Source organism: Lotus japonicus, chromosome 3 (genome assembly GCF_012489685.1).
Source record: "Lotus japonicus ecotype B-129 chromosome 3, LjGifu_v1.2".
NCBI lineage: Eukaryota > Viridiplantae > Streptophyta > Magnoliopsida > Fabales > Fabaceae > Lotus > Lotus japonicus.
This window is the reverse complement of record NC_080043.1, coordinates 25213009-25237653: the sequence shown is the minus strand read 5'-3', so window position 1 is coordinate 25237653 and position 24645 is coordinate 25213009. Positions and strand designations below refer to the sequence as shown.

At 35.7% G+C, this 24645-nt stretch overlaps 4 protein-coding genes across 4 annotated transcripts; all 4 read left to right on the top strand.

Annotated features, from left to right (window-relative positions):
• Positions 1–834: 834 nt before the first annotated feature.
• Positions 835–8232, top strand: LOC130748268 (transcription factor E2FB-like). The gene is made up of 14 exons (XM_057601452.1): positions 835–1104; positions 4690–4792; positions 5191–5250; positions 5395–5480; positions 5559–5647; positions 5724–5778; positions 6145–6197; positions 6292–6342; positions 6448–6496; positions 6607–6672; positions 6783–6859; positions 6977–7196; positions 7467–7533; positions 7696–8232. Exons 1-14 carry the CDS (start codon positions 970–972, stop codon positions 7818–7820), a joined length of 1236 nt encoding a protein of 411 aa, XP_057457435.1. The 5' UTR covers positions 835–969; the 3' UTR covers positions 7821–8232.
• Positions 8233–8319: 87 nt separating this feature from the next.
• LOC130748267 (beta-glucosidase 40-like) lies at positions 8320–12262 on the top strand. The gene is made up of 12 exons (XM_057601451.1): positions 8320–8643; positions 8734–8800; positions 8997–9055; positions 9196–9271; positions 9351–9422; positions 9587–9674; positions 9773–10028; positions 10887–11002; positions 11079–11302; positions 11434–11568; positions 11670–11778; positions 11883–12262. Exons 1-12 carry the CDS (start codon positions 8512–8514, stop codon positions 12055–12057), a joined length of 1509 nt encoding a protein of 502 aa, XP_057457434.1. The 5' UTR covers positions 8320–8511; the 3' UTR covers positions 12058–12262.
• A 2337-nt stretch (positions 12263–14599) lies between these two features.
• LOC130748482 (transcription repressor OFP6-like) lies at positions 14600–16600 on the top strand. Its single transcript, XM_057601709.1, has one exon. It carries the CDS (start codon positions 15662–15664, stop codon positions 16223–16225), a length of 564 nt encoding a protein of 187 aa, XP_057457692.1. The 5' UTR covers positions 14600–15661; the 3' UTR covers positions 16226–16600.
• Positions 16601–22856: 6256 nt separating this feature from the next.
• Positions 22857–23729, top strand: LOC130743825 (uncharacterized). Its single transcript, XM_057596049.1, has 2 exons — positions 22857–23181; positions 23431–23729. The coding sequence occupies exons 1-2, from the start codon at positions 22857–22859 to the stop codon at positions 23727–23729; spliced, it is 624 nt and encodes a 207-aa protein (XP_057452032.1).
• Positions 23730–24645: the final 916 nt, after the last annotated feature.

The following is a 24645-nucleotide window of genomic DNA, read 5'->3' as shown; positions in this document are numbered from 1 at the left end:
CAATTTTTCAACTACCAAAATTCCAACAATTATCAAGATTCAAGTCAATTTTCCAACCAACATCCTCAAAACATACATAATTTTGTTTTGGTACCAAATTTAAATTGTTAAATATTTATTGTTTTAATTTAATTTAAATCGATAATTGTAATTTTATGTAATCATAAAAATAAAAATAAAAATATAAAATTAAATAAAAATATGAAATAAAAAAGTGGTGGGGTAGGGTGAGTGGTGGGGTAGGGTGTTGAATGAAAAACTATTGGAGTGAGTAAAAATTGAATGAGTGTTGAATTGGAGAGAGAAGATGATGTGGAGTGTTGGGAAAAGAAAAAGTGGTGTTGAGTGTTGAAAACCATTGTAGATGGTCTTATAAAACCTTGATGTTGGGTCTCAATTGTGGTTATGGTCTTGTGGATTACAATTAAAAAAGGTTTGAGTAATTTTTATTGGTAAAGTTTCTTCTTACAAAGTGAACTAATCAGATTTAAAAAATGTGAGAAAATGATTTTTTTTATTTAATTTAATTAATTTACTTGACACATACTTCAAATCCGATTGATTAATTGTGTATTTAGTGCATGTAATTTTTTTTTCTCTTAAGTGTGTAATTGAACTTGAGCTTAGCACTTGTTCAGCAACTCATTTTCAATTAAAAGGAGTATTTGGACAAAAAAAAAGAATTAAATTTGTAAGATTTTATTATTTATAAAAAATATTATTGTCTTATGATGATGTTAGGAAAACAGTTTAATCAATGGCTTATAGCTATAATCACTTATCATATAAACGTTTATTCAAAAATAAATTATAAGCGTTTTCTCTTCCCTCCACATCTTTATCCGAACGAAATTCCCTCCCTTTGTTTCTTCTGCACTTTCGTTCATTTTCTCTCTCCCGCTTTTTTATTTTCTCACTTCCCAAACAACCCACCAACTCACCCAGATCTCTCCCTCTCCACTGCAATCCATGAAGCGCCGACTTCCCTTCTCTTCCACGAACCCTCCTCCATTCGCTCCCACCGCCGATTACCACCGCTTCGTCTCCGACCACCGCCATCCACCACCTCACACCGACGCCGAAGCTGTGGTCGTCAACTCCCCTGTCAGTCTTCTATTCATTCTTTTCCAATTCTCCGATCCTGTTTTGCTTTCGTATTTCTTCAATTTCACTTCTCGTTTTCTTCTTCAGCTTAGCTTAATCACACTGCGATTGTGTTGAGATCTGGTTAATTAGGGCTTTGAGCAGTTACTTACTTAGCTTTTGATTTTGTTGAATTAATCTGTGAATTTTTTCTGCAAGTTAAACTGGAGTTGAATTATAGCTTTGGTTTCACTCTACAAGGCCTTTTATGTTATGCTTTCTATTTTTGGGCGAATTTCGTGATCACGATTAAGTGGATTATGAAAAAAAATTTGTCATAGACCACCAATGAGTTTGTGTTCATTAGTAGGTTGGTTCCTCTATGCACTTGCAAATTCAGGGGTGTCTATTGTTATTTAACAATTTCTAGCTAAAGTCACTTTACCTAGTCCTAATGCAATGTGTTCGGCGGAAATTGTCGAATGTGCGCTTTGTTAGGCATTAGAACATAAATGAGGCACTCGGCCTGCATCGACATGCTTCTTAGTTTGATGTCATTAGAGTGAGAGCTGTGTAGCGTTTACTTGGCTTGCATTTCGTAGGTATAAGCAAATTTTAATATGTATCTTTGTGTGAAATGAATTACAAAATGGCTTGTTAGATTCAAATGGCCTTGATTGTCCCATGTGGCTCAACCCACCTAGTGAGGTAAGAAAGCTTGGTTATTTTTGTTGATCATGTTTAAGGACATATATGTTTTCGAATGAGATTTGTCTCAGTGGGTTCTGGTGGGTGTGTTATGAGACATTGCAAAATGAGAATCTGGCTCTAGTGGTTGGTATAAGAACCAAGTGTAGCACCCAGCAAGAACTTGAGATAGGACAAAGGAAGAATGGGCATTTCAAAAAAATATCTGTGGGCATATTCATATTGGATGCTTTGGATACTAGTTATATTTCACAATTTTTTGTTTCAAATTTTGGAAATTTTATACCATTACAAAGTAGAATGCCTAAATAATTAGATAAAAAAAGCATTTTATTAATTTTGATGACTCATGCTAACTTTAACATATTGTTTCTGTGTTTTGATTTAAGATTTGCGTTTAATACTTATTATATAGTAATTTTATGTTCTATGTTATAGGTATAGCCGTGTCGTATCTTGTAATTTTTTAACTTTGTTGTTGGATCCCACTAATCATGTCATATTGTATATGTTGTGTCTGTGCTTTTTAGGGTAGGGCAACATTTAGAGATTAGGTATAAGTCCACTAGGCTTCTTATATCTTAAGAGCCTTGAATAGCCATTTTAATGAAAATTGAGACTACATAACACTTTCTGGTTTGGTTCGAAGTAATGGTCAGAGATTGGCGCGAGGTGGAATCTTGTAACAGGTGGGCTAGAATTTTGGGTGATGTTGTTTAAGAGAAAATGGTAGGGAATGGAGATAATGGTGGAGTTTCTTGGTGGAAGAGAAGGTAGAAGGGTGGTTCCCTGGTGTGGGGGTCTTCTTGATCAGTGTTGTCAAATCGCGATCGCGGAAAATCGCGGTGAGGCCAAAATCCGCTATTGCGTTTAGCGGATAGCGTCACGGGCAAATAGCGGTTAAAATAAGTAAAATATTATAAAAAAAAAACAGCTTATCAGACATCTATTGCAATACTAGAGCAGAAACATTTGAAATGAACAAATAAAAACTGCATAAAAAACAACAGCTTATCACATAACAATAAAAACTGCATAAAATCATCATTTTTAACAACCAAATTTTAACTATTAAAGGGTGCCACCAGCTCAAATCAAATGTCAAAAGACTTAAAACAACATAAACCAAACACAAGTCTTAAAACAGTGAAACAGAAAAAGGAAATGCAACAAAAACGAATTAATGGGGAGTTAATTGGGCTTGTAGAAGAAGGATGAGAGAAGGAGAATAAGGATTTTGGAAACCTTTTCAATTCTGTCGTGATTCTTCATGATGAAGCGTAAATATAGAAAAAAATAATTAATGGGGAGTTAATTGGGCAGTAAAGCAGTGAAACAGAAAAAGAAAATGCAACAAAAACGAATTAATGGGGAGTTAATTGGGCAGTTGGTGGCCCACTAGTCAAGAATTACTGAATTACCATATTTAAAAACCCTAAAAAATAAAAAAAAACGTGCAGTATTCCTGAAAATCCGCTATTTCAGTTTAGCTTCCAGCGCCGCTACGGCCGTCGCGGCCGCAATTGCGTTTCTCGCGTTGGCCGCTATGTCGCGGCGTAGCGATTGCGGTGGCCCTAAAATCCGCTACGCTATAGCGGGTCGCGGCCGCTATAGCCGCTATTTGATAACACTGTTCTTGATAGAGTGGAAAGTGTTTGTTTCCACGGTATATGGTATTCCTCTTTCTGGCTTCTGGTATCCTGGAATGGATGGGAAGAGTAATTGTACGGGGTGACTTTGGTAGGCGCTAGGAGGGGGTTTGTCTATTAGGTCATTAAATGCATGGCAGCAACTGGCTTGCGGCAACATTATTATATGCTCTTGGAGACAGTGGCTGGGTGTCTTTGTGGCTAAGGTGTTACGTGAGAGCGATGGTGATTACTTGATTGGGTCAAGACTGATGTAATATTTACTTGGGTGGTTGTGCACTATTGCACTATATAGTGTGTGCAGCTTTGGAGAGAGCTCAATCCTGAAGCTAACTACATCATATTCTCAATAGGGACCCTTACCAAGATGCTAAAGCCTTGATATATAGTATGCCACCCTTGAAAGCCTTCTAGTCCATTGAAACTGTAGTTCCGTTGGAGAGCACTGCTCTTGGCAATATAGGGATTGCACTGTCCTTGGGGAGCACAAGGTGGTGTAAAGAGTTTGGTTTCCTTGCAGTCAGGGAATCCTAATTTCAGTAAAGTCATAGGTTCATAGCTGTCAGATCAAAATCGTATGGTCCAGATTTAATGAAACTATTTTAAGTGCATAGTAACGCCTTTAAATTTAAACCACTGGATCTTGATCGGGGGGTAGTGAACCCATATGCAGGGATTCCTGACTACAAGGAGTCTGGGTGCCCTTCACGAGGTGCAATCTAGAGTTTCGGGGCCTTTAGAGCCCTTAGACAATGTATCACCTTTTTTATATTTTCCTCAAAATTCCAAAACAATATAATTGTGATGAATTGTCCGGCAAGGCCGCAACTCAAATGTAGCGGAATGCTGACTTTTTACATCATTTTAAATATTTGAGATGTGCATGCATTGTCATTTGTGAATATTATAAGTTAGGGCTGTTTAGTTTGTGTTAATGTTTTGTTTTCATATCTTGTTTTCACTTTTGAATTTAAAAGTGAAAATAATAAAAAATTTCACAAAGTAAACGTGCATTTACTACTATTAATAATTGAAGTATATGTAGATTGCCCAGTGTGTCCATGAATTGCTTATCAAAATGCAACTACATATAGTTATATCTTCTCCCTTATATATTATTTTTTGTTTGTTGCAACCCATTGATTCTATATCAAGAAATTATATATTTCAGCAATTAAAGAAAATGAGCGACACAACTGATTCTAGTGCTACTCCTGCATCTACTGAAACAGTTGATAGTCATTTTCAGATGCCTATATCAGGAAAGATAAGGAAGTCAAGCAAAGCCTCTAGACCTACAAAATGCAATAGGAGCAAGAGATTTGAACCTCAAACTCCAGGCTCAATCTTAGGTAAGTATTGTCTTCCAGACTCTTTATGGTTCTAATACATACATCAACAACCCATGCCTTATCCCATTAGAGGGGGTTGTCTACATGGATCACACAATGCCATAATGCCCTATCATGTGTTAGTTCAAAGATAGATCATTTACCTCTAACTCCTGATGTGGATCTCTTGTTTTAGTATTCGCTCAGTCACACTCTCCCAAAGTTTCGTAGCATGACTCATAAGTTTAATCACTCTAATATTTGTGCTATGGTTTTGATACATATTGAAAGAAAATAGATGTAAACCAATATTTTGGTTTCCAGTTAGGCTGTTGTCAACTAGCATATGCCATCCTTGTGTTATTTGTCAGTTTGGCTTTCAGATAATTTAGTTCTTTTTTTTTTCTATTATTTGGCAGGTTCTCCTTCAGGCAATAATTTAGCTCTTGCTGGTTCATGTCGTTATGACAGCTCTTTAGGTAGCACAGCATTGTCCATGTTTTCATTAGTTCAATGTCAATCATAAATTTTATCATAATTTTTTTTTCTGTGCTTCACTGGCACAAAGGAACATATTCTTAAAGTTATCCTTTATATCTTTTTTGTTTTGTTTTAAAATTTAGGTCTGTTGACAAAGAAGTTCATCAATTTGATCAAACAAGCTGAGGATGGTATTCTTGATCTGAATAATGCTGCTGACACATTAGAGGTTTAATACTTTTCTGTCTGGTCTAAATATTTCTACTTTGGAACGTTTGATTACTTGAAGGTGCTTTTGTATTTGCAGGTACAAAAGAGGAGGATATATGATATAACAAATGTTCTTGAAGGGATCGGCCTTATAGAAAAGAAGCTTAAGAACAGAATTCAATGGAAGTAGGAGTGCTTTCTATACTCCTGTCGTTCCTCTCACTTATTGTTATCCAAAGTATTGAAATTATTTTGTGGTCAGGGGCCAGGATGTTTCAAGACCAGGGGAGGCTAATGATAGTTTTGCTAGTATACAGGCAAGGAATTTAGAGCTTGGAATCCACATGGGGATTAATGTCTTTGGAATTCTTGATTTTGAAAGATTTTCCCTACCTTATTTTTTGTTGCTTATATGTTCTGGACAAAAACTTTCATTGCTTTAAGTCTAGTTTGTCTTCCACTTTTGTAATGCTTTAATTTGTCATAAATGTGGGAATGGTTAGCGAAACTGATTTATTTTATTTTATTTTTGTTGGAATAGCTGCTGGACCTTTTGACTTGAATTTAATTTCAGCAAACATGTTATTATGCTTTGGCATGGGATGACTGAGAATGTATTCAGGATGATGTAGTTCATTTAATATAGAAGACCTTAAAGGGTAATATTTGTTTTTCATCTGCAGGCTGAAGTTGAAAATCTTACAATAGAGGAGCACCGTTTAGATGAGCACATAAGGTTTCAGTATCTTGTTCTGATTCTGTATTATCTAATAATTGCATGTGTCTCCTAAGTCCAATCTGTTAGCTTAAGTTTTTTTTTTTTATTGCAGAGAGGTGCAAGACAGACTAAGGGATCTTAGTGAAGATGAAAACAATCAAAAGTAACATTTAAGTTTACCTTTGGTTAGATTTGAGTAATTTTGCTGACATTCATATGTTCAAAGTTTTTTTATGTGGTTCTCTGTTATCTATTTCCTCCATGATAGGTATCTTTTTGTGACTGAGGAAGATATGCAGACCTTGCCTTGCTTCCAGGTCTTTCTTATCTGAGTATTGAAAAATATTTTTGTAATGCGATTCCATGTTTCCTTTGCATCTCAGATATAAATTATTTTGGTTGACAACTGAAGACCACCTTTTGACAGGATAAAACCCTGATAGCAATTAAAGCCCCACATTGCACCACTTTGGAGGTCCCTGAACCTGATGAGGTAATTTCAAAGGCTATGAAGAATTGCATAGAAGTTTTCAATTTTATATTCTCTTTATTTTGTAAATCCCTGTATTTTTCCATTCTAAAAAAAATCCTTGTATTTGTCAGGCTGTTGATTATCCCCAGAGGAGATTCAGGATAGTCCTGAGAAGCACAATGGGTCCAATAGATGTATACCTTATTAGGTATGCTTAATTTTTTGCGGGTCCTAACTCATTTACCTCAAGTCAATGTCGCTTGATGTTGGGAAATTGCAGTAAACTTGACATTCTTGATCTCCTTTGTTCTCTCTGCAATTCTAGTCAATTTGTGGAAAAGTTTGAAGAGATTAGGGGTGTTGATGTGGCACCCACTCTTCCATCCAGTCCAGAGTTTAACAAGCATCAACCAATAGTGGTCTCAGAGGATATAGGGAGTGACCAAGAAATGCAAGCACAAGATGTTAATGGGACTAGGTCAGATTTACCTACTTCACAGGACTTTGCCAGTGGGATCATGAAGATTGTTCCTTCAGATTTTGATGTAAGTATGACTACAGTTTTTGAGATATCTGTTCTATGGATTTGCGAATCTCCTGAGACTAGAATACAAATTATTGTGAATTATGAGGTAGAGGGTGTCTTATTGCAAGAAATTTCCAAATGTTGTAGGAATGTTATCTTCAGAAATTACACACGAAACAGTCCATGTGTGTTTCAGTATATGCATGAAGTTTTTAGTATTGTTTCTAATTACTCGAGTGAAAGCAAACTTATTGTAGCTCAACCAAACTTTCTTTCTCCCTTTCTGCAGAGCGATACTGATTACTGGCTTTCATCTAATGCTGATGTTAGCATAACAGACATGTGGAAAACAGAACGTATCCTCTCGTTGAACATCTTTAACCTCCATTACATTCTATTTACAACACACACACACACACACCTGAAGGGGGAGGTGTAAGGAGTTTCAGTTTTTGAAATAAAAGAAAAAGAATCTGTCTTTGCACTGTCTTGAATATCCTTGATTCACAGTTTGACAGTTACAGCAGGTGTTGAATGGAATAATCTGTACACAGTTCAAGAAGATTATTGTATGACTCATGCGAGCCCACCACCACTGAACGTAAACGAAGTGCCTTTGGTATCTAACACAACTGCAGGTTGATGTTTACAAGGATGTTTCATGATGATGCTTTATCATTGTTTCTCCAAGAAGCTCGTCTGAGGAGCTAAGAGTGGCACTCAACTGCTTCATTGTACAGTGAATGATCATATTACATAATCCCAGCTACCACCCTGTGGTTCAAAATAAAAAGCTTGCGGCTTTGGTGAATCAGTTCTTGTATATTATTGTAATTGTAATTCTTGTTTTTCTGGAGAACTATGCTCGATTTGCACCTCGCTCAACTTTATTAATCTGTTCATTTTCTTGAGTTGCAATGTGCGGCTTTGTTAGCGAAATTGTAAAGTAGTTTCATCTTGGATTGTTATTCACCTATTCTGTTGAGAAAAGGGAGTAATATACTATCACAAGGAAAAAAGTTCAATGCATCATCTGTTATCATTTTGTAAACTTAGATCAGACTCAAGAGAAAGCATCATCCATGCATACATGAATGGTCTTTAAATTACTTACTATTTTTCACGTATAGTTGTTAGCAATAAAAGCCGTTCATTCATAAAAATCAAAATGATTAACGTCCATGAACAGCTGAGGGTATTTCCTTAAGTTTAGGCATGTATATATACTCGTTAAAATAAGTCATAGGCCTATCTCACCTTTTTCGCAAACAAACTGAATATTGTTCTTTCTTGCTCTCTTTCTCACTCACTCTTCATCTAAACCAACCTTCGCCATGAGAGGTATTTTTATAGCATTAGCATTGACAGCACTATTTGAGATTCAAATATGCCCATCGCATTCACAGATACACAGAGCAGATTTTCCAAATGGCTTTATATTTGGCACCGCCACTTCAGCTTTTCAGGTTGGTACCTTCTCCTCATCATTTAAACATTATTAAATTCACTTTTCATTTTATTTTCGAAAAAAATGATGTTGATAACTTTTTTCCTAGCACGAAGGAGCAGTGAAGGAGGACGGAAGGGGACCATCTGTGTGGGATACATTTTCACATACTTTTGGTAAGATGCATGCTGTTATAGCATTTAATTAATTAATTAATTAATATGGACTCGTGTATATAGTCTTACTAACATATTTATTGAACTCTTTTAATTCACATGTAGATACATATCAAGCTTTTGTTTGACCTGGATGTCACAATCCATTCAGAAATTGTAGTTATCTCTCCTAACAAATGATTTTATTTTGTTACAGGCAAGGTAGTAGATCTTAGCAATGCTGATGTTGCCGCGGATCAATACCACCGATATGAAGTAAGTAATGGTAAAAATTTAGTCGTTCGTTCAATGCTCCTTAGGTCTAATACTCGGCTCAAGAGGTCGGTCCATACCAATATTTATATTATTTATATCTAACAGTTTCTTTCTGAACATTGAGTTGTTTGTTGATGCAGGAAGACATACAACTCATGAAGGACTTGGGGATGGATGCCTATAGATTTTCCATTTCTTGGACTCGGATTTTTCCCTGTAAGCTATCATTTCTCATACTGATTAGCCTTTAAATTTCATGTGTTAGGTTTTTTGAAAACAAAATTTCATGTGTTAGATGGAACTGGGAAAATCAATGAAGCAGGAGTTGATCACTATAATAAGCTCATCAACACATTACTAGCCAAAGGTTCTATCAATGACTCTAAAATGCATTAAATAAGCTCTAATACGTGCTCTTCGGTTTACATCCAAACGAATACTTATAAATTACATAAAAGAAACACACCACAAATTTTCATAAGGCCTTCATTTATCCTTGTGATTGCTTGATGCACTATATTTAATTTGAAGGAATTGAACCGTATGTGACCATGTATCATTGGGACCTACCTCAAGCCTTGGAAGACAAGTATAAAGGATGGCTCAGCACTGAGATCATGTATATATAGAATAATGTTATACATCATTTTGATGATATGAATTTTACAGTTGCTGTTGGTAATTAGTAATAAATTTGCTTATGTGATTTTTATATAGAAAGGACTTTGCAAATTATGCTGAGACATGCTTTCAGAAATTTGGGGACAGGGTGAAGCAGTGGATCACATTTAATGAGCCACATACATTTGCTACACAAGGATATGATGTTGGTCTACTAGCACCTGGACGCTGCTCCATTCCTCTTCGCCCGATTTGCAGGGCAGGGAACTCTGCTACTGAACCTTACATTGTTGCTCACAATGTCCTTCGTTCTCATGCAGCAGTAGCAGATATTTATAGGAAAAAATATAAGGTAAACATAAATTAATATTGTGGGGACTTGGTATATTTAGCCAAAATTGAAATTTATTTTGCTAGTTTTGAAGTTGCAACCTCATACTAGAATCTAACACTTCCAATTTGGGACCCAAGAATTGATAAACAAAAACTTCCTGTTATAATTGGAGAGCTCAATGCTTTATGAACCCCTCACTAGAATCTTTGATCTCATACTGTTAATGTCAGACCTGCAAGTGGTCTGTTCTTCCAAAAATTGCACCTACTAAATGCTTTTGATCTTTTGCGTTGGTGCACGGTCTTGATGATTTTCCGGCACGGTAGTGAGATGTTGAGACGGCGGGGAAGTTTCTTTTAAAGACATTTTGATGCTCAAGTCAGTTTGAAATCGTTAAGAGAGAAGCTCAAAGTCATTGAAAAACAATGAGATAGCAAATGAGTAATGCTTATGTAAATGAACAATTAAACTTGCATTTATAGGCGTGATAAGGGTTGTATCCGAGGAGTTATGCCTTGATGAATTCTTTGTATACTGAAATAATGGTTGCTCGTAAGCAACCTTGTTTTGGTGTTATAAACATGCTGGCTTCAGTCCGTTGGCTGTAAGTTGGATGAGATAAATCTCGCTTCTAGTTGTCAGTTGTCACCAATGACCAACATGAAGTCCACTCAGCCATGGATAATTTGGGCTGCTTCAGACAATATTGAGTCTGGTAGCCTTGGCCGACTGGAACAGGATCTTAATTGTATTATATATATATCAATGATATTAGATATTTTAATAAAACCATTATGCTTTAAACCTGATTCAAGTATGTTGTTTGGTTCTCGTGCAATGATGTATAGCTCAATAAATAACTCGATTACTCCTCAGAATACACAGGGTGGGTCCTTAGGGATAGCTTTTGATGTGATTTGGTTTGAGCCAGCAACAAAAAAACAAGAAGACATTGAGGCAGCTCAGAGAGCTCAAGATTTTCAGCTAGGCTGGTATACACATTAACAGTACATTGTGGATTGAAACTTTCATGATTTTATTGAAAAGAATTTGACATATTCATGACAGGTTTCTTGATCCATTGACGTTTGGAGACTATCCAAGTTCTATGAGAAGCAGAGTAGGGAACAGGCTACCAAAATTTTCTCCATCTGAGTCTGCTTCTCTTAAGGGTTCATTAGATTTTGTGGGAATCAATCATTACACCACATATTATGCAAGACACAATTCTACTAATTTAATTGCAACCCTGCTCAATGATTCCTCTGCAGACTCTGGTGCTGTTACCCTTCGTAAGTTTTAATTTGGACCAAACATTAATTGTCAACCAAACAATTTCTTTATTATAATTTTGCTCTTAATTTTGTACTGCAAGTCTGCAACTAACTAAACAATTATTTATTTTCCTTCCCTTTGCTTTCAGCATTCAATGGTATTAAAATTATTGGAGAAAGGGCAAATTCTATATGGTTGTATATTTATCCACAAGGCATGAGAAGCTTAATGAACTACATCAAACAAAAGTATGGGAACCCTCCTGTGTTTATCACCGAAAATGGTAATCTTCAAATTCTTACTTACAATCGGTCAACATTCTATAGTGCTGCTACTTGGATTACGAAATTTAAGCTGTGAGCTAAATTAATTAAATCTTCACAGGAATGGATGATCCAAATTTTCCATTTATCTCCATTAAGGATGCTCTGAAAGATGAGAAACGGATTAGATACTACAGTGGCTACTTATCTTCCTTACTGGCTTCTATCAAGTATGTAAAACTTGATGTTATTACTTGTTAATTAGTGTATTAGAGTGAGTCCATGACTATTTTTAACCCAATTAATTATAAACTAATGATTTGGCCAACTGCAGAGATGGTTGCAATGTGAAAGGATACTTTGCATGGTCACTACTAGATAACTGGGAGTGGGCTGCTGGATACACTTGTAGATTTGGTCTGTATTTTGTTGATTACAAAGACAACCAGAAGAGATACCCCAAACAATCTGTAGAATGGTTCAAGAATTTCTTGAAACCAACAAAATAGTTGTTACAGAGGAGAAGCCTGAATGGCTACAACATTATGTTTAATCAAGTTTATATTGTTTTAGATAAATTTCTACATTCTTGAACATTCTCTTGTTAATTATAGAATAGCATTAGATTTTTGCAACTTGTATGCTATCATTAGTTTAAGGGATTTAGCCAACTAGAATAAATTGTTACAGATGAAATACACACAAAATTAAACTTTGCTCCCCACTTTTGGTTTTCTTATTTTTGAGGTATTTCTTGGATGAAAAGTTCTGCTTAAAGACCAACCATAATAAAATAAAATAACAACTTCTGATGCAGAATAACAATCAACTTCTAATAGATTGAATAACCATTGTTGTGGAGAATGTGCAATACAATCAATTGGTGTACCCTCACAAAGAATAACTCTGTTAAAAAGGTGAATGCCATGATGAAATCGTCCTAAATCATTAAAGCGGTTTTCTTTGAATGAAGAATAAAGTTCTTGATGACTTTGGCAGCAACCATTCTCTGTTCAGAATTAAGATATGTACTTGGCTCATCTATCAAATGGATATCTGCAGGCTTTCTGCGACAGAGACATAACTCAACTCTTTGCCACTCTCCATAAGAAAGATTCACAACTTGTTGGCCCATTAACTGTTCGATAAGAAGTGGTTGCAACTTGCAACTTGCAACTTGCAACACATCTGATACAAACGGGTGATCAGTACTGTCCTTTGAGACTATTCAACCTCTACAATTCTAATTTTTCAATTGATATGGATTTGTATTTAGAAAAAAGTAATCTTAGAGAGTTAAGGTGATGACTTTGTCTACCATAAATCAAGAAAAAAATAGTTCACAAGTTTATTGTAAATTAATTTTAGCACATAAAGACTATATTACAAATAACATATGTTAAAGGTGAATTCTGTGGTACCCATATTTTTTTTCGGGTGTGGTACCTCGTATAGTACTTTAAGTTATAATTTTGTTATTTTCTTAAAAAAAAATGGAAGATTTATTGTTGCAATTTTTAAGAATTTAAGTTCAATGACTCAATGAACTAATAACATATTGGATTTAAGTTTGTTTATACTGTTCAATGCACGATTTGAAAAATTAGGGTTTTAAGTTTAACTTTCAACTTTGAGAGATCATCTAAGATCCTTTCTTATCAGGATCTTCTTTCTCCATGCCTCACCTATGTTGAAACTTGCAAATCTTCATCCATCATTTTCTTTTCAGTTCAAATTGCCTTATTTTTCTATTAATTTATTTCATTCTGGGTACCACGTCTTAATCTGGCTTAAGGTACCACAGAAATTACAAACATTTTTTTATGGATGGATAAGTTTTTAACATGGTCCACTATAGAACCACCATAAAATGATACATGATATAATTTTATAAAAAAATTAAAAAATATATCACCAAATGTAACATATACCTAATGGGTGTTGGTTGTAGTGGTTAGAAGTTTTTATTTGAACCCATAAGTTAAAAGTTTGATCCTTAATTAGAAATCACACTCCAAGAGAGACATTTAACATTCTCTGGGTCCAGAGTATTTTACAAGTTACTCTTACCATTCCTTTTTAAAATTTACTATTTAGAAATAAAGACGTTGTTCATGAATGAACGAGTTTTTAACATGATCCACCATAAAACTGACTTAAAAAAATACACCAGCTAATAGAACATAGACCTAACTAGTCTCTGTAATAGTAGTTAAACGTGTTTATTTACCGATTGAATGTTTTATTCTTAGAAGTTTAAGACATTTGGAATCCACCAGGTACACTTGGATCAGCGTTATCAATGAGTATATATATATATATATATATATATATATATATATATATATATATATATATATATATATATATATATATATATATTAAACACTTCATTTCCACCTATTTTTGTTTCTACCTCTCTCCTCTTATCATCTATCACATCTCATACTTTCTCTCTCTTACTATTTTCTTTTCTTCCTATCTCTCTTCTCTTCCACCTCCTTCCAAATTCCACCTCAAAATGAGGTGTGAAGAAAACATTTTCCGTTATCAATTTATCAATTTGTTACATAAAAGAAACTATTTTAACATATTTTCTTACTAGTCTAGTGTATTACTTGGTTGAAATGAATTTTTTTTTGAAACTGGTTGAAATAATCTTGTAAAAAGGATGGTGAGAGTAACTTGTAAAATATTGATTATAAAAAAAAACTTGTAATGAATATTAAATGCTTAAATAATTTAGGATTTATTAAAAGGATTTAAACTGTATATAGTATTATGTAACCAAAAAAAAAATCTGTATATAGTATTAGTGTAAAATTTCTTTATACAAATATGCAATGAATAATTATCATATTAAAAAATAAAATCTTAATTTATTTAAAATTAAAAGTAATGTGATGTACGTGATAGACATGGTTGGATATCACGGTAAAAATATTTTTACAGCACACCCTTGCATTAAAATTAAATTATCATTGTCCAAGAGGGGTAGCTCAGTTGGCAACACAGGTTGAGTGTGTGGGAAGAGCTCTCGGGTTCGATTGTTAGAATTTTGGGTCACAAATGTAACTTTTAATTGTGTTAGGGCCATTATTTAATTAGCCAAAACTAAAGTGGTCTATTTAATATTGATCTTATGGCTAAGGGCATATGTGTTATGAAAAGGTATTGTGCGGATACCATAAGGCAATATTCTAATTTGATGAGGGGCCAAATTAGAAATATTGAAAACAGAATTGTAACTGATGCAGTTACTTATAGGGTTATGGTCCCCAATTGTAGACACAACACAGTAACGTGAAAAGTTTCTCCTCATCCCCATCAGAGGAAAACATCAGGAAACCCTAAGGGTGATCTACAATTGGAAGATCACAACCCCAGATCCTTCAGCGATTCCCATGGCTCATTCAGGTACGCTTCCGCTCTAGATCTTCATCATGTTTTTTGGGTATGGGTTAATCAAGTGTGGTTTAGGATTATGCTCCTATTTTCTATATGGGTAGAAAAGCATGTGGTAAAAATATTTTTACAGCACACCCTTGCATTAAAATTAAATTATCATTGTCCAAGAGGGGTAGCTCAGTTGGCAACACAGGTTGAGTGTGTGGGAAGAGCTCTCGGGTTCGATCCCCACATAATACACTCTGGAGGAGGGATGAGGAGCCTTAACTGTAACTAAATCCTGAATCTTGCGGGCATCCAAAGGGTGACCGGTATCGGATGTTTATAAAAAAAATTAAACTATCATTACCTCATCATAAACATTTATGATTTAAAAATTTATCCTGTAACGTACATATCTCACTTTAAATTAGTTAAGTACGTAATTGACTAATACTTCTGTAATTGACTCCTTCGTACTCCAAATCCCAAGTCAAAATAAAAATACAAAAAAAATAAATAAAAACTAAAACTAAACCTTCGACCTCTCCATAAGACTTGAACTTTTTCTCTCACCAACGTTTAGATCCCCCCAATAAACACATCATTTTACAACCCCACTTCCTTCTTCCATTCACATTTTCACACTTCCCCTTCGTGTTTCTTCTTCTTCCCTCTTCTTTGCTGAATTTCAAAATCAAAGTCCTACCTTCATATTCATACATAATGTCTTTCAATTTCAACAAGAGAAAGATCATGAAAACGCTCCTCAAATCCAACGGAGGAGGTTGTGGCTGCAAAAAACCAAAACTCTCTGACGTGCACCACCCCACCCCAAAACCCAAAATCTCCATCTACCAAAACAAAAACCCTAGCAGCCTCACCTCGTCTTCCACCACCGCCACCACTTCCGCCGCCGATGAAGACTTCACTCCCACCACCATCTCTGAACCTGACACCACCACCACCAACAACAAAAATCACTTCATCCCCAAACCGAGCCCGAAACTCATAAACAGCATCGCCATTGAGAAGGACTCAAAGGATCCACACAAAGATTTCCGGCATTCCATGCTCCAAATGATCTTCGAGCGAGAGATCTACTCAGAATCCGAACTTCAACAGCTTCTCGAGTGTTTTCTTCAACTGAACGCGCCGTGCCACCACCACATCATCATTCAAGCCTTCATCGAGATCTGTGAGGAAATATTCCCAAAGAAGCTCGATGATGGCAGCAGTGGTGGTGGCAAACCGGCGCGCAGGAACCAGAACGTTCCACAAAGTCGGTGAAGGATGTGGGTGATGATACTATTTCAGCGCCTAACAGAAAATGCGTGGTCCGTGTGAAGGCCATGTGAAGGCATTGAATTCTCACGTGTGAAGAAACTGCATGGAAACGACGAACCGTTTCAAATGGAGTTTGTTATTCTGATCTCAAATAATTATGGAAGTGGAAGTGGGGTTGGAAGGAGTTGGAAGCAAAGTCCAAAATTTATTAAAACGTTGGGGCTTTTAGATTTTGAAATTGCCTACAGAGGAGGGAAGTTATCATCATCAAGTTTGATTACCCCTTGAAATATGGATCGAGGTGCATATATTCTTTTGTTTTTTTTATTTAATTTAGAGGAATTATTTGATTATTTACATATCATCAATTCATTTAATAAATTTATTTACCTATTTATGACTATATTATACTAATTTAAATGACGATGCCGCTACACATTATTTTGAGAACACATTATTAAAATGAGGGTGTTAAATATTTACAATAATAATAATAATAATGTATACAAATTAAATTTTTATACTATTTGTTAGATTATGAATGTGTTTGGTACGAATTTTAATTTTAACTTTACAATTTATTTAAGGGGAATGCTAACTTACTCCCACTTGATTTGGTGAAGGAGTAAGTTAGCAACCAACACTTTTTTCTTTTAGACAAAAAAACTCCAAAACTCTCTCTCATTGAAGATAATAAAGTGAGGTTACCAATGTAATTTTACTTACTCAAACTTTTTTAATTTTAAATCTCAACTTTTCTCTCTCCACATTTATCATCTTCTTCCACCTTTCTCTGTAAATGTAACGCCCCCTCTCCTCATTTTTCATCTTCTTCAACATTTATTGGCATAAAGTGACACCCCTTCCTCTGCTCATTCTTGTTTCTACAAATTTGATTTCTATAAGTTGGATTTTGGAACTGAACATTGTTGACTCCATGAGGGATAATTAATTGAAGGTCATGAGAGGTTTCATCTACCACCAATTTTCTCGTGCAATTTTTCCTTGCTCTTAAATCACGTAACTTAATCTATGCAAGGAAACCATAGAAACGGACTAACAATGGCCGGTTCTTGGCAAGGAAAGAGATAGATTGCATCTTTTGTCAATTTAAGTGATGGAGGTTAAAATGGTGAAGGAAAGAAAGTGGGCAGAACGTGGAAAAAAACAAAAAATTTAAGAAGAGAAATGGGTAGCCGGAAAGAGAAAAGGGGTGGAAAGGCAAAATTACTGAAACACCTAAAGTTTAAGTGTTTTTAAAAATAAAAAGTGAGGGTATTTTTTGTATACAAGAAAAGGTGTTGGTTGCTAACTTACTCCTTCACAAAATCAAGTGGGAGTAAGTTAGCATTCCCCTTTATTTAACTAATTTTTTAACTTTTGAATAGTAGATTATAACTTTATTTTAAAATGTCAACTCCACATAGCTTATACAGAGTTTTCAACCGGGGTTCAGATGTTGTCTCCGCTGCCATACCAGCCACCGTTGTGTCACAACTTGTGTGCGTCGTCCTGCTTCTGTTCTTGTGTGATGTTTTGCTCGTCCCTGCTCCTGTTCACGAGGCTTTGTCCCTGTCCTGCTCCTGTTCGTGTGGTTTTGTATTTGCTATTGCGGTTCTCGACGCTGTGTGTATGGGATTCAGAAATCCTTGGATACAGAACCCTGGTTTTGTTGTCACACCGGGGTGATCAATTATTTTTCTGCTTTTTTCCCCAAATTCTCCAGGGTGTTTTGACCTTCCAACGCTTCATCTGACCTCTTAGTCATTTAGATGCGCCTTGCGTTACCTTATTGTGTCATAAGAAGAACGGAAGGATGGATGTGATATCTTAGAATATTGAGTGGGATTCTGAGCAGCAAAGTTAAGGTCTTTTCTTTACTCTTAATGGAGCCCGGATGTCAGCCATTTGAAGATGGGGTTCATGTTGCTAAGTCGCGGGTCATAAATGAGTAATTAAATTTCTCTTTTGGTTTAACTGAGAATCCTAATTGTATTGCGTATCATTTGGCGTGCTTTTTGTTGGGGTTTGCATGGAATGGGGTTGTCATTTTGTCCATTGCTTTCTGGGTTGAGATGACAATAACATTGCTCGGATATCACTGTTTGTAATGCTCGTCCGACCGAATCAAAGCATGCATGTGGTCTTCTAGTGGTTGAGATGACTATTGATGTGACAAGAGTTGGCCATGATGGTTTTGTTGTCGTGCATGAAACTATGGTAATGACTTTGCTCTAATCTCGTTGTTTGGTATGCTCGTCCGACCGACTTAGCGTATGCGTATGGTCCTCTTGTGTGTTAGGTGGTTGTTGATACTGCAAGAGTTGGCGATGATGTTGTTGTCGCACCTAAAACCATGGCAATCAAGGTCACGTTGATAGGGATTTTTCGTTTTTGGTTTTTTTTTTTTGCTATCGTTGTTTTCGTTGGCAGAATCGCTGTTATTCCGCCGTAGGGTTGTATTTTGTTTTTTCTTTCTTAATTTATACTTATCCTTTGTCGAGAGGATTTATATATTGACTGCTCATGAATTCAATGAACGTTTTTGCTTTCGAAAAAAAATTGATTCACAACAAGCACAGATCCATGTTGTACACTATGGGGACAACTGCCCCCACTTAATTTTAAGAAAAAACTCTAACAATATACCTAAGTAGTAAGATTATATATATATATATATATACACTATTGCCCTCATCATGAGGTACAAATTGCCCCTCCAGTAATACTGCCATCAATATGTAAAGCTAAACGTTCTCACAGGGACGTTGTAGGCTAATAAATTCCTAGAGGAACCAAAACTGTCAAACCGTAATAAGTGAAGAATCAAAAGCGCTATTAAACCTTTAAAATATTAGTCCATTCAATGAATTTAAATTTTATATTACATTATCTTATTTAATTTAATATAAATTGGAAAAATAAAAAATTTAATATTATATTTCTAAAGATGATAAATAATGAGATAAATTAACATAGCTAACGTAATCCCTATTTCGAAAATAATACAGTATAAATATTAATGTGTAAATAAAATAACACTAAATATAATTTATAAAATAAATAATGCTAAATATAAAAATAATCATACATTTCCGCTGATTCAATAACTAATGTATTCAAAAGAAGAATTTCAATCAATTAATATATCAACTTTCTACTTTCATCTTCTCTTCTGGTTTCAGCTGGATTTTTGTCACATACTATAGAAATTGTAACAAAGATATGTATTTATTTAATTCCATCCATTTGGCCCATTTCTTGGATATATGGAAATAAAAAACAATAGGGCCATAGAGATAGGTAAAATGAGTATTTACATTTTTTTACCATCGTAAAGTAAACAAACCAATAAAAGAAACTAAGTTACAACATACTGATACAAAGATGTAATTAAACTTGAAAGTGACTGCCACCATACACATCGATGCACGCCATCTCTCGAAGCTTGGTGAACTAACATATCTGCAACATTATTTCTATCGTAAGAGATATGAACAACCAACACCTGCCAATCCCATTGTAGCATACCTATGATCTGGCCATCTGGGTAATAACATCTCTCGCCTAAAAGTGGTCAATAGCGACATCATATTGCAAAACATTCAACATCTTCAAACAATCTGTATATAACCAAAATCCCAACTGTGTTGCATGATTATGCTAATATGTTTTATGTGCGTTCCATGAAGAATTTTCTTCTTATATTTGAGACATGGACGGTTTATAGTACAAAATATCTACACGTGGATGAAAATTTTAGTTTATATATATATATATATATATATATATATTTCATTGTTTCTGTTTTTTAAAAACAAAATACGAATCAAGCGTATGCATATGATTAACTTACATCACTTTGATCATACTTCATTGATCTCTCACATGAGTGGATATCTATAACTCAATCACCTAAACATCTATCTTGCAAATGAATAGTAGAGCTACGTTATCTTGACGAAGTTTAGGAAACTAACAAGCATCAATCCATCTCTAGACATTAGGTTTATCAGATGGTTAACTCTAGGTCGAACTCTAAGAGTTTCATTTCTCGCTCTTACGTTGAATCAAGCAATATGTTATGCGTGTGTAAATAAAACATAATATTATAAAGATTCAAGAGAAAAATCATTGAATCATTGCAAAAAACATGATTTATTTTAGAGAGAATCACATAGAAAAGATAAATATAATACAATTGCATTAAATTAAAACAAAAGAAAATTAGCTATTCATTTTCATGGATAGCTTTACAAACATGAAACAGAGTCAAGAAAAATTGGATCTCGCTGTCGAATATGGCATCCAAGCCTCCTCTATAAGTACTGCCAACTTTCTCCCCTGTTTTCTCCTTATTTCTAAGGTCTAGGGATCAAAATGAATGAAGAGAGAATGAAAAATATGATATATCTCAAATCTGTCGGACATCTTGTCGCTTTCCATTGTGACTAATTATTTTGTATTTGCAAGTATATGACCAACTTGGCATTAAAGAAATCGTAAATTTATTACCCATATATAAAGAAAGTGAAGTAGAAACCAAAGTACAATTTTTATTTTTAAAAAACAGACAATTGTAGTCGCTACTCTAATATTTTATCCGGTAATTTGAGTTTTGGCATGAGTGAGTTCGCTACCCAGAACCGCAGTCATGAAAAGTTAAGATCACTCCACCTGAGTTATTTGATTTGACTCCTAAAAGCTATAAACATTGCTATTAGAGGACAGTTAATTTGTGAAACTTGAAAAATTAATAGAAAGGAATGATTGATTTGAGAATTACAAGCTATAGCACCGATGCTTCTCAATCTGCTACATTGAGAACCAATCGTCTGTAGTAATTTCTGCTCAGAACCGCAATATAAGATCTCTCCGTCTGTGCTGCTCACTCATTGCAGTTTGAAGGGCACGGATAACCACGTGATACCGTATTGTGCATTCCTAAGCTCCAAAAATTAGCATCTATTATAAAATATTAAATCTAAAGTGTGAAATGCAGTGTTGCCACATGCCTTTTACTTCAACAACATCACATATATAGCTTTAGTTGTCAACTCATACATACTTGACATCTTTCATCTTTGAAGTTCCATTATAATTAAATGAAAATAAAAGGTACATATAAACTTTGTAATAAATCAATTTAATTTCTCAGAACCCTATCGAAGTGAACCCTTTCTCCTTCTTCGCACTTTTTCTCCATGGATGCGGTTACCTCTTCTTCGCTGAAACCTTTTCCCTACAAATTTTCCACTTCATCCAAACTTTCCAAACCTTCCATGGTCTGTTGCATGAAGAAGATGAAGGAACTTACCCTCGAACCGGTCCGTTGTTCGGGTGTGGGTGGAGCATTCGTTCATGAAATGCAAAGGATGGAGCGACCTTTGTTGATTCGTGCTGCTGCATCTGAAGAAGAAAACAATCAGGCTAGTCCTCAATTAACTCTTCCGCTCATCGACTTTGCTGATGTAACAAAAGCTGCCTCATACTTCACCCGCCTTCTTGGGGCTGGTGGGTTTGGGGAGGTGTTCTATGGAATTTTTGACAATGGAACTGAAGTTGAGGTAAAAAGGGGTACAACCATGAAGAACTCGCTTAAGAATGAGGCGCAACTCATGTCTCTCATTGGAAACCACCAAAACATTATGTCAGCTTTAGGACACAACATTGATGAGAATGACAACTTTTATATGATATCATGAATATTGCCCTATATGAATATTGCCCCTAGGGCAATATTCATGATATCATATTCAGCATCGATAACAAACTTAATTGGGAGCTAAAGCTCCCAATCATAAAAGGAATTAACTCTGGTTTGAATTATCTCCATCATGAGTTGGAGTTCGGAGCGCTCCTCCATATGGACATCAAGTTGGCTAATGTTCTGTTAGATGTCAACTTCATTCCCAAAATATCAGATTTTGGATTGGGGGTGTTGTTTTCTCACGCAATTCCTCTCCTATTGTGGCAAAAAAGGGTGTTGTGGGAACTGACACTTATATGGCCCCTGAAGTTAAATTTGGGGTCTTGTCAAGCAAGGCAGACGTGTACAGTTTTGGACATGTCCTCTTTGAACTCATTACTGAACGCGTGATGGATGGTTCCTAATCTTACCAACCTGCATAAGGCTCTGCAGTTGTGTTATGAAGGGCAAGATTTTGAATTGCCTCTACCGGAATTGCCCTATACTTATGATTCAGCAATGGCAGATCAGATGGATCAATGTCTGACACTTGCAGTAGCATGTATGATAATAAAAATTCATTGAGAATCAATCGTCTGTAGTAATTTATACTCAGAACCGCAATATAAGATCTCTCCATCTGTGCTGCTCACCCATTGCAGTTTGAAGGGCACAAATAACCACGTGATACCATATTGTGCATTCCTAAGCTCCAAAAATTAGCATCTATTATAAAATATTAAATCTAAAGTGTGAAATGCACTGTTGCTACATGTCTTTTGCTTCAACAACATCACATATGTAGCTTTAGTTGTCAACTCATACATACTTGACATATTTCATCTTTGAAGTTCCATAGGTACATATAAACTTTGTAATAAATCAATTTAATTTCTCAGAACCCTATGGAAGTGAACCCTTTCTCCTTCTTCGCACTTTTTCTCCATGGATGCGGTTACCTCTTCTTCGCTGAAACTCTTTCCCTACAATTTTTCAACTTCATCCAAACCTTCCATGGTCTGTTGCATGAAGAAGATGAAGGAACTTACCCTCGAACCGGTCCGCTGTTCGGGTGTGGGTGGAGCATTCGTTCATGAAATGCAAAGGATGGAGCGACCTTTGTTGATTCGTGCTGCTGCATCTGAAGAAGAAAACAATCAGGCTAGTCCTCAAATAACTCTTCCGCTCATCGACTTTGCTGATGTAATAAAAGCTGCCTCATATTTCACCCGCCTTCTTGGGGCTGGTGGGTTTGGGGAGGAGTTCTATGGTATTTTTTACAATGGAACTGAAGTTAAGGTAAAAAAGGGGTACAACCATGAAGAACTCGCTTAAGAATGAGGCGCAGCCCATGTCTCTCATTGGAAACCACCAAAACATTCTGCCAGCTTTAGGAAACAACATTGATGAGAATGACAACTTTTATATGATATCATGAATATTGCCCTAGATAGGGCAATATTCATGATATCATATTCAGCACCAATAACAAACTTAATTGGGAGCTAAATCATAAAAGGAATTGCCTCTAGATTGAATTATCTCTATCATGAGTTGGAGTTCGGAGCGCTCCTCCATTTGGACATCAAGTTGGCTAATGTCCTGTTAGATGCCAACTTCATTCCCAAAATATCGGATTTTGGATTGGGGCTGTTGTTTTCTCACCGCAATTCCTCTCCTATTGTGGCAAAAAAGGGTGTTGTGGGAACTGACACTTATATGGTCCCTGAAGTTAAATTTGGGATCTTGTCAAGCAAGGAAGACGTGTACAGTTTTGGACATGTCCTCTTTGAACTCATTACTGAACGCGTGATTTGATGGTGCCTAATCTTAACAACCTGCATAAGGCTTTGCAGTTGTGTTATGAAGGGCAAGATTTTGAATTGCCTCTGCCGGAATTGCCCTATACTGATGATTCAGCAGCAGATCAGATGGATCAATTTCTGACACTTGCAGTAGCATGTATGATAATAAAAATTCATTGAGAACCAATCGTCTGTAGTAAATTCTGCTCAGAACCGCAGTATAAGATCTCTCCGTCTGTGCTGCTCACCCATTGCAGTTTGAAGGGCACGGATAACCACGTGATACCATATTGTGCATTCCTAAGCTCCAAAAATTAGCATCTATTATAAAATATTAAATCTAAAGTGTGAAATGCACTGTTGCCACATGCCTTTTACTTCAACAACATCACATATGTAGTTTTAGTTGTCAACTCATACATACTTGACATCTTTCATCTTTGAAGTTCCATTATAATTAAATGAAAATAAAAGGTACATATAAACTTTGTAATAAATCTATTTAATTTCTCAGAACCCTATCGAAGTGAACCCTTTCTCCTTCTTCGCACTTTTTCTCCATGGATGCGGTTACCTCTTCTTCGCTGAAACTCTTTCCCTACATATTTTTCACTTCATCCAAACTTTCCAAACCTTCCATGGTCTGTTGCATGAAGAAGATGAATGAACTTACCCTCGAAGCGGTCCGCTGTTCGGGTGTGGGTGAAGCATTCGTTCATGGAATATAAATGATGGAGCGACCTTTGTTGATTCGTGCTGCTGCATCTGAAGAAGAAAACAAACAGGCTAGTCCTCAAATAACTCTTCCGCTCATCGACTTTGCTGATGTAACAAAAGCTACCTAAGACTTCACCCGCCTTCTTGGTGCTGGTGGGTTTGGGGAGGTGTTCTATGGCATTTTTGACAATGGAACTGAAGTTGCGGTAAAA